This window comes from Squalius cephalus, assembly GCF_949319135.1.
Source record: "Squalius cephalus genome assembly, chromosome: 24".
Classification (NCBI taxonomy): domain Eukaryota; kingdom Metazoa; phylum Chordata; class Actinopteri; order Cypriniformes; family Leuciscidae; genus Squalius; species Squalius cephalus.
Window position 1 is genome coordinate 2,225,615 of NC_137145.1, and position 12,149 is coordinate 2,237,763.

Sequence of the window (12,149 nt, forward strand, 5' to 3'; positions counted from 1 at the left end):
AATAGTACACTTACAAGTGCATTATATTAGTATAATTATTACATAAAGTTAACTTGAAAATACACTTGAACCTTACCTTAAGTATGAACCTGAAGTATACTTTTTAGTGAAAATAAACATGTTTAAACACTGCAAAAAATTATGTTCTTCCTCCAAAACAAGTTTAGCATCATTACTCCAGTCTTCAGTGTCACATGATCCTCCAGAAATCATTCTAATATGATGATTTGATGCTCAATAAATATTTATGATTATTATCAATATTGAAAACATAATATTTGTGTGGAAACTGTGATACACTTTATTTCCAGGATTCTTTGATGAATAGAAGGTTCAAAAGAACAGCATGTATTTGAAATATAATCTTTTGTAACATTATAAATGCCTTTAACGATGAATAAAAACATTAATTTCTTTTTTTTTAAATTCAAACGGAAGTAGTGTACGGTGTATATACTCCACCAATGTCACATCTAAACCACAGAATGGACCGAATAGGCCTTCATTTCAACATGCTCCAGTTTGTGCATAAAGGAGGTTAAATTGAGATGTTAAAAGTGTGCCAGTGTGTGTGTGTGTGTTTGTGTATGTGTGTCAGTGTGTTGTCACCTGGGAGCCGCTCCGCATTTTTACAACACACACACACACACACTCACACACACCTGCTCGGCTGCCTGTCAGTGAACAGGTGGAGCGGAACATAAGGTGTTCATTGTCTCGGTGGCTCACACCTCACTTCAGAAGCTCAAGCGGGGAAACAAACTGCAAAATAATCAGCAGAGACGAGATGAAAACGGAAAGACAAGTGGTGGCTTTTAGTTTGCCCGTGCTGCCCGCACTAATGCTGTCATTACACAGTATATATTGAGTGTGTGTGTGTGTGTGTGTTTTGGAGGAAGGTTGAGAACAACATGCGCAAACTGGCCCCCTGCCAATGAGACACAGAGTGTTTCGATGTGCGTTCAGCTCTTCGTGGTCATAGAAAGTGCTTGTCTGTCAGGTTAATGTGTGTGTTTCTGCTTTTGTGCTTCTCTGGAGTGATAGGAGGATTCTGATTGGCTGAGAGGGTCTAGTTACCAAAGCAGTCACTCAGCTGAACTACATGAGCTATATATGCAGCCATCTTTGCTTCATTTTGAACCAATCACCTGAGCCGTACAAGTCATGTGACTCACTGGATTAGAAATCCTGCAGCAGGGATAAACATTTATGTAAAAAAAACATAGATGGTAAAAAAACAAACTAATTCTACTATACATTTTGGGTATTTTTGTGTTTTTGTGGTACCCAGAGCCTAATTTCAACAAGCCAGATCTGCTTTATTTTGGATAGTGTATGATCGGGTATAAAATAATAATAGGTTATAATAACTTTCCAAAATTCATGTAAAAATGTTAAAAAAGAAAACTGATGTCACTGGTTTTAAACAGTGTTGTTCACTAAAAGTTTTCGTTAATTGAAATAAAGTTGAAATAAAATAAAATGTAAATATTACATGAAAACCTTAAAACTTAAAAATATATCTTTTTTAATTAAATGAAGTGAATAGAACTAAATAGTTAATTAAAACTAAATAGAAACTAATAAAATGACAAAACCACATAAAAGTATGTGTGTGTGTGTGCGTGTCTCAGTGTTTGAGAGTGTATTTACAGTGTGTGTGTGTGTGTGTGTGTGTCTCAGTGTTTGAGAGTGTATTTACAGTACGTGTGTGTGTGTGTGTGTGTGTGTGTGTTCCCACCATATATATAGTAAATCAAAGCACTAGTTAAAGTATATTCAGAATATATGAATGTTTTGCGGAGTTAACTGTAACTGCGTCCTCTCCTAATGGCATTATTTGTTTCCGTGTTGAACGCTCACATTATTTACTGTGATGTCATTCCGAGATGCAATTAAAAGGAAGCATTACGGAACAGAGCCGAAGCGAATATTAGAAGATCACTCATACCCATAATTACCTGCTCTGTCAAGGTATTTCGGAATTTCACTGATCACGGACATTAATTATATCTCCTTTAAATACAATAAAAAGTAATGGGGGCCCTCTGGTAAAATGCTCCTGAATTCACAATGCCTAAATGAAGTTATCAGTTTTATTAATGGTCTCTATTCTTCTTCATCTATTATGAATCTTACAAGAGATCTATTTTACTGAGTGGTCAGGTTGCCGGAGAACGGTCCGACGTTATCGGGGGCAATTTCTAAATTAAATTGAGAGCTGGTCTTTTTTCGTGTGAAAATGAGCACGATGCTTTAATCAGGAACGTCGTGAGGAAGCGGCCCTTGTTAGGTAGTGTAATAGATGGGCCCCCTTCATCACCTCAAAGCGTCTATGTAAAGAACGGAGCCGGGGCTCATGACTGACGGTATTAATTACTATTCAATTATAAAACCCTGGCCCATAAATAAAAATAAAAGTGGTATTCATGAGGCATTTATAGAAATCCACTTGGGATGTGAGGGAAGGGCATTTTTGTGAGATGTATAAATCAGAGAGTGTCTCTCTGGATTTACAGAACGAGTTTTTACACGAGGGACCTCATTTTAATATGAACTTCAGAAAAGAGTCCTGACTGTAAAGTTGACTGATTTTACGCTCTCCTTATAAGCAAACGCCACCAATAATGCTGCCTTTAGTTTCAAGATGTCTTGCCCGACTTCCACGTCTGCATTGTGACATTTATAATACCACAAAATATTTTTATTTCAAATAAATTCTTGTCATTTGAACTTTCTATTAAAAATAAATAAGTTCTATATACGTTCTATATTATATTCCATCATAGAATCCTGAAAAAAGTATCACGGTTTCCACAAAAATCTGAAGCAGCACAACTGTTTTCAACACTGATAATAATCATAAATGTTTCTTGAGCATCAAATCATCATATTGGAATGATTTCTGAAGGATCATGTGACACTGAAGACTGGAGTAATGATGCTGAAAATTCACAGGAATAAATTACACTTTACTATATATTCACAGCTGTTTTAAATTCTAATAATATTTCACTATTTTTGTCAAGTCAAGTCAGCTGTTTTTGATCAAATAACAAATAAAGACACTTTCAAAAACTTCATGGTCAGCGGGTTTTGCACAGGAAAGTGCCACTCATGTAAATATCTAGTGAATAAAATGCAGAAAGGATATTATTAATCCAAGTCCATTAATTATCCTCCATTATTTCCCCCCTTTCTCTGCAGTGACATTTATGAAAACGTTATGGACAGCAATTGCTCCTATGAGTGACATTTTCATTTGCCTTTAAAGTCGAGATGTTAGGACGTCACTCGCCTGTCCGGAGACTCAAAAATACGACGCGACAGTGGCTTCAAATCTTGAGAGCGCAGCTACTTTAGATGAAAGCGTGCGATGGGCCTTTCATCTCCAGAGAAAAGGTCACAAATACCCTGGTGCAATGTATCACATGCTGATAGATGTTTTAGATATAAGAAGAACTTGCAAAGACCTTGTTTAAATCTCCAGGTTAACGGTGCATCTGTGGTGAGATGGTCTTTGAAGCCCGGCGATGGGAACGAGGGCCCGATGGCTTCAAACACCAGCAGAATCAGCCTGAAAGTTTCCTCAACGCCCAGGGGAGAACGGGAAGGCTAGATCTGTATCGAAAGGGGAAAAAAAAGAGTCAAATTTGCCAACCACAGACAAATTCCCCTCATGGGGAGGTTGAGGAGGCTGACATTTTTAGATCGCAGGGTCAATAGTAAAGTTAATGAACTTAAAGGGCACCTTAGATTTTCTTTTTTCTTTCTTTTCTTTTTTTTTTTTTAAACAGATATGAGCCCTCATTTATCATAAACTACCCATTCTTATACTTCATTAAATTATTGGAAGATATTTTAAGAAAATTTATCACTGATTCCCAGATACAGATTTAGCTTTTTATGCACCAAATTTATGGAAAAATCTGCATAATTCTGCAGGGATGCATTTGAACGGTGTTTAATGGTAGGGATGCACAGTATATCGCCACCATATCAGTACCGGACGATATATGTTAGTATTTAATGTTATCGTTATCAACCCGATAAGAATAATGCCGATAAATAATGTATTATTTCCTTCAGCTGAGACACTTCAGATGCGCACTGTTCAACATGATGGTTTTGAATCGCTTGAAATATGATTGGAATCAAAAAGGAAAATCCAGTTCAGTGCAACATGTGCAACGCAAGTCTGTCATATCGGCATATAATTGTGTGCCTGGGACATGGGTTTTAATGGTGAGACTTATGTTTTTGTAATCAGGCTCTCAAATATTATATAAAAATTTGGTTATCGGTTTATAAATCGGTTATCGGCTTTCAAATACAAAGAATTATCGGGCAAAATTTTCATATCGGTGCATCCCTATTTAATGGGACTCAGTAAATATGAAAAAGATGATACCACGATAAAAATGGTATAAAGAAAACGTTGATAGTTCCTATTGATCCAGCATTGTTCATGTGTGACATTTTCATTTGCCTTATATTGATGTAATTCATCATAAACCACCCATGCTTCATTAAATCATTTTAAGATTTTAAGCACCGGTTTTAGGGAAATAACTGGTAAAAATGTGTTAAACCAGACAGAGTAAATGTGAAACATTATACCACAATGAAAATGGTAAAAAAAAAAAAAGATAAAAAAAAGAGAGTGGACCTTTTATTTATTTTTTTCACTGGTGGAAACAAGCTTACGTGCTGCTATGTAGCCTATTATCCAAGGAATGAAGAACGGGACATGGAATAAATAAGATACATTTAACTAACACAAGGGTACATCAAAACAACTAGCATAACATTCAATACTGGACAAGGAACTTAGGAAAACTCAGGGCTTATATACACAGGGAAAACAAAGTGAGCTAAATGAAATACAGGTGAAACTAATCAGTAATGGGAACAAACTGGCACACACTGGGGAACTATAGGTCAAACAGGAACAGGGAAAACCAAACTAAAACACCATGAAACTAAACCAAAACTACATGTTACAAGATTTTAATAACTTGGTAACCTGTGCCTCAAACAAAACTTGAGTGTCTTTCAACGGTCTGAAGTCACGTGGAGAACTTTGGGAAATATGCCTGACATGGAAAAATAGTATCTTTGGAAGTTGCATAAAGCCAGGGAATTTTTCCAACATGCAGACTAGCCTCCCCTTCTTATAACTATGTATTTACTCACCTGTCAGTCATCAGTGTGTGGCTGTAGGTGCACATACAGCAAATCCATATGACTGGAGTGAGCGAGTGGGACTGTAAGCCTGATGCATCAATTCACGGCGCATTCCCGGCGTTCCCGGGGGAGGCGCAGGGATTATGGAATCCTATATCTCTCAAGGACACTCGCTCAGGTGAGCTGTGTGTTATACTATCCCTGCCTGCTCTGTTTTACGGTTCCCATAAACCCCGGTGTGCCTAATTTAATCCCGTACGCCCCTCACACACCTCCCGCGGCCCGCGAAAATCCCGGGGTTTAGTGTGCTGTGACGAGACCCCACGAAATCCTGCTGCAACACACACACACGGAAGGGATTATTAATATGTGTTTTAATATGATTTACTTGAAACGCTTTGGGGGTTTATCTACCTTATTTTCAACGCGCAAGTACGTTAAGCTGTTTTGTACAGCTAAAATAACTGTAAACGGAAGCCAGGCGTAGCAAATGACTCTTACGTGAAAAAAGGTGGATGTGATATTGTAATAAAAATGGGGTTTATATTAGAAAAACTATTAAATTAACTATTAAAGAGACAACTATCGAAAGGTAGTGTGAATGAATGAATATAAAACGAATATCTGTATTCATCAGATAAGCGCCATTTTTGATTTTTAACGGGAATGAAAGCGAGGCTGTGAGGATCTCTCTCTCTCTCTCTCTCTCTTTCTCTCTCTCTCTCTCTCTCTCTCTCTCTCTCTCTCTCTCTCTCTCTATATATATATATATATATATATTCAGTGGGTTATACTGTTATTTAATGTGTTTTTAAATTGTTCTGCTGACGAAACCCTGCAAAAATATCTTACATTTACATTTACATTTACATTTATTCATTTAGCAGACGCTTTTATCCAAAGCGACTTACAAATGAGAACAATAGAAGCAGTTAAACTAGCAGTAGGACAACAAAATGCAAGTGCTATGACCCTTCTCAGTTTAAATAAACGCATTTTTTTTTTTTTTTTTTTTTTTTTTTTTTTTTTTTTTTAATAGAACAGAATAGAGTAGTAGAGAGAAAGTGTTAGTATTACTGGATCAAGTGCTGTCGAAAAAGAAGTGTCTTCAGCCGTTTCTTAAAAGTGGCTATGGACTCAGCCGCTCTGGTTGAGTTCGGCAGATCATTCCACCAGCAGGGAACAGTCATGGTAAAGGTCCGAGAAAGAGATTTTGTGCCTCTTTGAGATGGCACCACAAGACGCCGTTCACTTGCAGAGCGCAAGTTCCTGGAAGGCACATAAGTCTGAAGTAAAGAGTTAAAGTAAAAGGGAGCAGAACCAGTGGTTGTTCTGTAGGCAAACGTCAGTGACTTGAATTTGATGCGAGCGGCAACTGGCAACCAGTGCAGTTTTGTGAGGAGAGGAGTGACATGTGCCCTTTTCGGCTCGTTAAAGACCACTCTAGCTGCGGCGTTCTGGATCAGTTGCAGAGGTTTGACTGTGCAAGCTGGAAGACCAGCCAGGAGAGCGTTGCAATAGTCAAGTCTGGATAAAACAAGCGCTTGGACAAGGAGTTGAGTAGCATGTTCTGATAGGAAGGGTCTGATCCTCCTAATGTTGTACAAGGCAAATCTACATGACCGGGCAGTTCTTGCAATGTGGTCTGTGAAGTTCAATTGATCATCAATTACCACACCAAGGTTCCTGGCTGATCTAGATGGAGTTATGGATGACGAGTCTAGCTGAATGGTGAAGTTGTGGTGAAGTGTTGGGTTGGCCGGGACCACGAGTAGCTCTGTCTTCGCAAGGTTTAGTTGAAGGTGGTGGTCCTTCATCCAGCCAGAAATGTCTGTCAGGCAGGCTGAGATACGATCAGCTACCGTCGGATCGTCGGGCTGGAATGAGAGGTAGAGTTGTGTGTCATCAGCGTAGCAGTGATAGGAAAAACCATGTTTCTGAATCACAGATCCTAGTGATGTCATGTAGATGGAGAAGAGAAGTGGTCCAAGCACTGAGCCCTGAGGCACTCCAGTAGCTAGATGTTGTGTCTTAGACACCTCACCCCTCCACGAAACCCTAAAGGACCTACCTGAGAGGTATGACTTGAACCATTGGAGTGCGGTTCCCGAGATGCCCTTCGTCTTTAGGATTGACAGGAGGATCTGGTGGTTAACTGTGTCAAAGGCAGCAGACAGATCCAGCAGGATGAGAACTGAGGATTTGGAGGCTGCTCTTGCCAGTCTCAGAGCTTCAATTACTGAGAGCAGGGCCGTCTCAGTTGAGTGTCCGCTTTTGAAACCAGATTGATTGTTGTCCAAGAGGTTGTTCTGTGTAAGGAAGGAAGAGATCTGGTTGAAAACAACTCGCTCAAGTGTTTTCGCGACGAATGGAAGGAGAGATACTGGTCTGTAATTCTCCAGATGTGCTGGATTTAGAGTGGGTTTCTTAAGCAGTGGGGTTACACGAGCCTGCTTAAATGCTGTGGGAAAGGTACCAGTGTGAAGAGAGGTGTTTATGATGTGTGTGAGTGTGGGTACAACTGAGGATGAAATGGCTTGAAGTAGGTTAGTGGGAATAGGATCAAGCGGACAGGTGGTAGGGCGATTGGAAAGGAGGAGATTGGAGACTTCTGTCTCTGAGAGTAGAGAGAAGGAGGGTAGAGAGTGCGTGTTAGCTGGAAAAGTGTGTGTGTCAATTTGTGGATTGCTAAATTGGCCGCTGATGGAGGTTGTTTTATTTATAAAGAATGTAGCAAAATCGTCAGCATTTAGTGTTGATGAAGGAGGAGGAGGAGGAGGGTTGAGAAGAGAGGAGAAGGTTTTGAAAAGCATGCGAGAGTCTGAAGAATTGTTAATTTTGTTGTGATAGTAAGTCATTTTAGCAGTAGAGATATTATCAGAGAAGGAAGAGAGGAGGGACTGATAAAGACCAAGATCAGTAGGATCTTTTGATTTGCGCCACTTCCTCTCTGCACCCCTAAGTTTCGAACGATGTTCCCGGAGAACATCAGATAACCAGGGGGCAGAGGGTGTGGCGCGGGCTGGCCTGGAGGAAAGGGGGCAGAAGGTGTCCAAGCAGGATGTTAAAGTGGAGAAAAGATTATCAGTTGCACTGTTAGTATCTAGTGTTGAAAGCTGATCAGGTGGAGGAAGTGTGGATGAGACCAGAGAGGATAGACGAGAGGGTGAGAGTGAGCGTAGGTTTCGCCGAAAAGTGACCTGTGGAGGAGTGTGTGTTGTGTTCCGTGGCAGGTTGATGTTGAGAGTGAGGAGGAAGTGATCTGAGGTGTGCAGTGGAGTGACCAGTGTATGGTCAGTGGAGCAGTAGCGTGTGTAGATAAGGTCCAATATATTACCTGATCTGTGAGTAGTTGCAGTAGATACTCGCTTGAGGTCAAATGAGGCAAGCAGAGTGTGGAAATCAGCAGCCTGAGGTTTTTCTAGGTGGATGTTGAAGTCTCCAAGAACAACGAGAGGAGTACCATCCTCAGGGAAGGACGAGAGTAGCACATCAAGCTCTTCCAAGAAACTGCCGAGCTGCCCTGGGGGACGATATACAACTACAAAATGGATATTAATAGGGCTAGTGATAGTAATTGAATGTGATTCAAAAGAGCTGTTGTCACACAGAGTTAGTAAATGATCAAATTTCCAATCGTTTGAGATGAGCAGACCAGTACCACCACCCCTTCCAGTCAGGCGAGGGGTGTGTGAGAAAGTGAATTTAGTGGAGAGGGCAGCTGGTGTGGCAGTGTCCTCTGGTCTGATCCAGGTCTCAGTCAGGGCCAGTAGACTGAGACCCAAATGACTAGAAATAGATGTAATGAAATCAGCTTTGTTTACAGCGGACTGGCAATTCCAGAGACCAATAGGAAAAGAGAATATAGTACTAGAAGACACCGGAAAAGTACGCAGGTTGTTAGGATTGGACTGCCTCTGACGTGTGACATTTGATTTACGTGTGTTAGTAATAGTAGGGATTTGAAAACACATAGTGTAAGGTCACAAACAAATAGATCAGATGAAAAAGTTGTGTAGACGAGAAAGTAAAGGAATAAATAGGGAAAATTAATACTCAAGTGCCTTGTTGGTGTCCTTGCTCGGTGGAGTCGCACAGGTAGAGTCGTTGGTCTTTACACTCTTCGGTCTTAACACGATGAGGGCTTCACACGAGGGCTGCCGCGACCGCTGCCGCGGTGCACTAACCAATTTTATACACACCTAATACCTCTTTATTGAATACAGCAGGTCCCGCCCTCCTGTTTAGTCAAGCGACACTAACCAGTCACGACGCACAAACAAAGTCACACGTGCGTTTTTACCATAGTAAAAACACGGTAAAACACACTTCCTAGCAACACAGCCGCGCTAAAATCTACTGGGAAAAGTAAACACTCACAGACTGCTGATCTCTCCTGTTGTTCGACTGCTTCTTCTGATAAGTACTAGCAGTTTCTTAGAATAAATACTTTAACTGGCTTAGGTCCCGCCCTCCTGTTTAGTCAAGCGAAACTAACCAGTCACGACGCACAAACAAAGTCACACGTGCGTTTTTACCATAGTAAAAACACGGTAAAACACACTTCCTAGCAACACAGCCGCGCTAAAATCTACTGGGAAAAGTAAACACTCACAGACTGCTGATCTCTCCTGTTGTTCGACTGCTTCTTCTGATAAGTACTAGCAGTTTCTTAGAATAAATACTTTAACTGGCTTAGGTCCCGCCCTCCTGTTTAGTCAAGCGAAACTAACCAGTCACGACGCACAAACAAAGTCACACGTGCGTTTTTACCATAGTAAAAACACGGTAAAACACACTTCCTAGCAACACAGCCGCGCTAAAATCTACTGGGAAAAGTAAACACTCACAGACTGCTGATCTCTCCTGTTGTTCGACTGCTTCTTCTGATAAGTACTAGCAGTTTCTTAGAATAAATACTTTAACTGGCTTAGGTCCCGCCCTCCTGTTTAGTCAAGCGAAACTAACCAGTCACGACGCACAAACAAAGTCACACGTGCGTTTTTACCATAGTAAAAACACGGTAAAACACACTTCCTAGCAACACAGCCGCGCTAAAATCTACTGGGAAAAGTAAACACTCACAGACTGCTGATCTCTCCTGTTGTTCGACTGCTTCTTCTGATAAGTACTAGCAGTTTCTTAGAATAAATACTTTAACTGGCTTAGGTCCCGCCCTCCTGTTTAGTCAAGCGAAACTAACCAGTCACGACGCACAAACAAAGTCACACGTGCGTTTTTACCATAGTAAAAACACGGTAAAACACACTTCCTAGCAACACAGCCGCGCTAAAATCTACTGGGAAAAGTAAACACTCACAGACTGCTGATCTCTCCTGTTGTTCGACTGCTTCTTCTGATAAGTACTAGCAGTTTCTTAGAATAAATACTTTAACTGGCTTAGGTCCCGCCCTCCTGTTTAGTCAAGCGAAACTAACCAGTCACGACGCACAAACAAAGTCACACGTGCGTTTTTACCATAGTAAAAACACGGTAAAACACACTTCCTAGCAACACAGCCGCGCTAAAATCTACTGGGAAAAGTAAACACTCACAGACTGCTGATCTCTCCTGTTGTTCGACTGCTTCTTCTGATAAGTACTAGCAGTTTCTTAGAATAAATACTTTAACTGGCTTAGGTCCCGCCCTCCTGTTTAGTCAAGCGAAACTAACCAGTCACGACGCACAAACAAAGTCACACGTGCGTTTTTACCATAGTAAAAACACGGTAAAACACACTTCCTAGCAACACAGCCGCGCTAAAATCTACTGGGAAAAGTAAACACTCACAGACTGCTGATCTCTCCTGTTGTTCGACTGCTTCTTCTGATAAGTACTAGCAGTTTCTTAGAATAAATACTTTAACTGGCTTAGGTCCCGCCCTCCTGTTTAGTCAAGCGAAACTAACCAGTCACGACGCACAAACAAAGTCACACGTGCGTTTTTACCATAGTAAAAACACGGTAAAACACACTTCCTAGCAACACAGCCGCGCTAAAATCTACTGGGAAAAGTAAACACTCACAGACTGCTGATCTCTCCTGTTGTTCGACTGCTTCTTCTGATAAGTACTAGCAGTTTCTTAGAATAAATACTTTAACTGGCTTAGGTCCCGCCCTCCTGTTTAGTCAAGCGAAACTAACCAGTCACGACGCACAAACAAAGTCACACGTGCGTTTTTACCATAGTAAAAACACGGTAAAACACACTTCCTAGCAACACAGCCGCGCTAAAATCTACTGGGAAAAGTAAACACTCACAGACTGCTGATCTCTCCTGTTGTTCGACTGCTTCTTCTGATAAGTACTAGCAGTTTCTTAGAATAAATACTTTAACTGGCTTAGGTCCCGCCCTCCTGTTTAGTCAAGCGAAACTAACCAGTCACGACGCACAAACAAAGTCACACGTGCGTTTTTACCATAGTAAAAACACGGTAAAACACACTTCCTAGCAACACAGCCGCGCTAAAATCTACTGGGAAAAGTAAACACTCACAGACTGCTGATCTCTCCTGTTGTTCGACTGCTTCTTCTGATAAGTACTAGCAGTTTCTTAGAATAAATACTTTAACTGGCTTAGGTCCCGCCCTCCTGTTTAGTCAAGCGAAACTAACCAGTCACGACGCACAAACAAAGTCACACGTGCGTTTTTACCATAGTAAAAACACGGTAAAACACACTTCCTAGCAACACAGCCGCGCTAAAATCTACTGGGAAAAGTAAACACTCACAGACTGCTGATCTCTCCTGTTGTTCGACTGCTTCTTCTGATAAGTACTAGCAGTTTCTTAGAATAAATACTTTAACTGGCTTAGGTCCCGCCCTCCTGTTTAGTCAAGCGAAACTAACCAGTCACGACGCACAAACAAAGTCACACGTGCGTTTTTACCATAGTAAAAACACGGTAAAACACACTTCCTAGCAACACAGCCGCGCTAAAATCTACTGGGAAAAGTAAACACT

The 12,149-nt window shown here is 40.8% G+C and overlaps 1 protein-coding gene and 1 long non-coding RNA gene across 4 annotated transcripts in view; both read right to left on the bottom strand.

Moving 5' to 3' along the window:
- The window catches only part of LOC307152279, a 29,076-nt gene extending 23,325 nt beyond the window's left edge, over positions 1-5,751 (bottom strand). For 2 of the 3 annotated variants that reach the window (XR_013819988.1, XR_013819989.1), the window contains exons 1-3: positions 5,602-5,751; positions 5,197-5,521; positions 3,474-3,621 (exon numbers count right to left, since the gene is read on the bottom strand). This is a non-coding gene — a long non-coding RNA (uncharacterized lncRNA). Of the gene's footprint in view, positions 1-3,176; positions 3,622-5,196; positions 5,522-5,601 lie in introns of those variants that run through there. The other variant, XR_013819990.1, reaches the window with a different exon arrangement.
- Positions 5,752-6,221: 470 nt separating this feature from the next.
- On the bottom strand, positions 6,222-9,291 carry LOC307152274 (uncharacterized protein). The gene is made up of 2 exons (XM_079860779.1): positions 7,259-9,291; positions 6,222-7,064 (listed from the first exon to the last, which is right to left on the bottom strand). The coding sequence occupies exons 1-2, from the start codon at positions 9,159-9,161 to the stop codon at positions 7,042-7,044; spliced, it is 1,926 nt and encodes a 641-aa protein (XP_079716905.1). The 5' UTR covers positions 9,162-9,291; the 3' UTR covers positions 6,222-7,041.
- Positions 9,292-12,149: the final 2,858 nt, after the last annotated feature.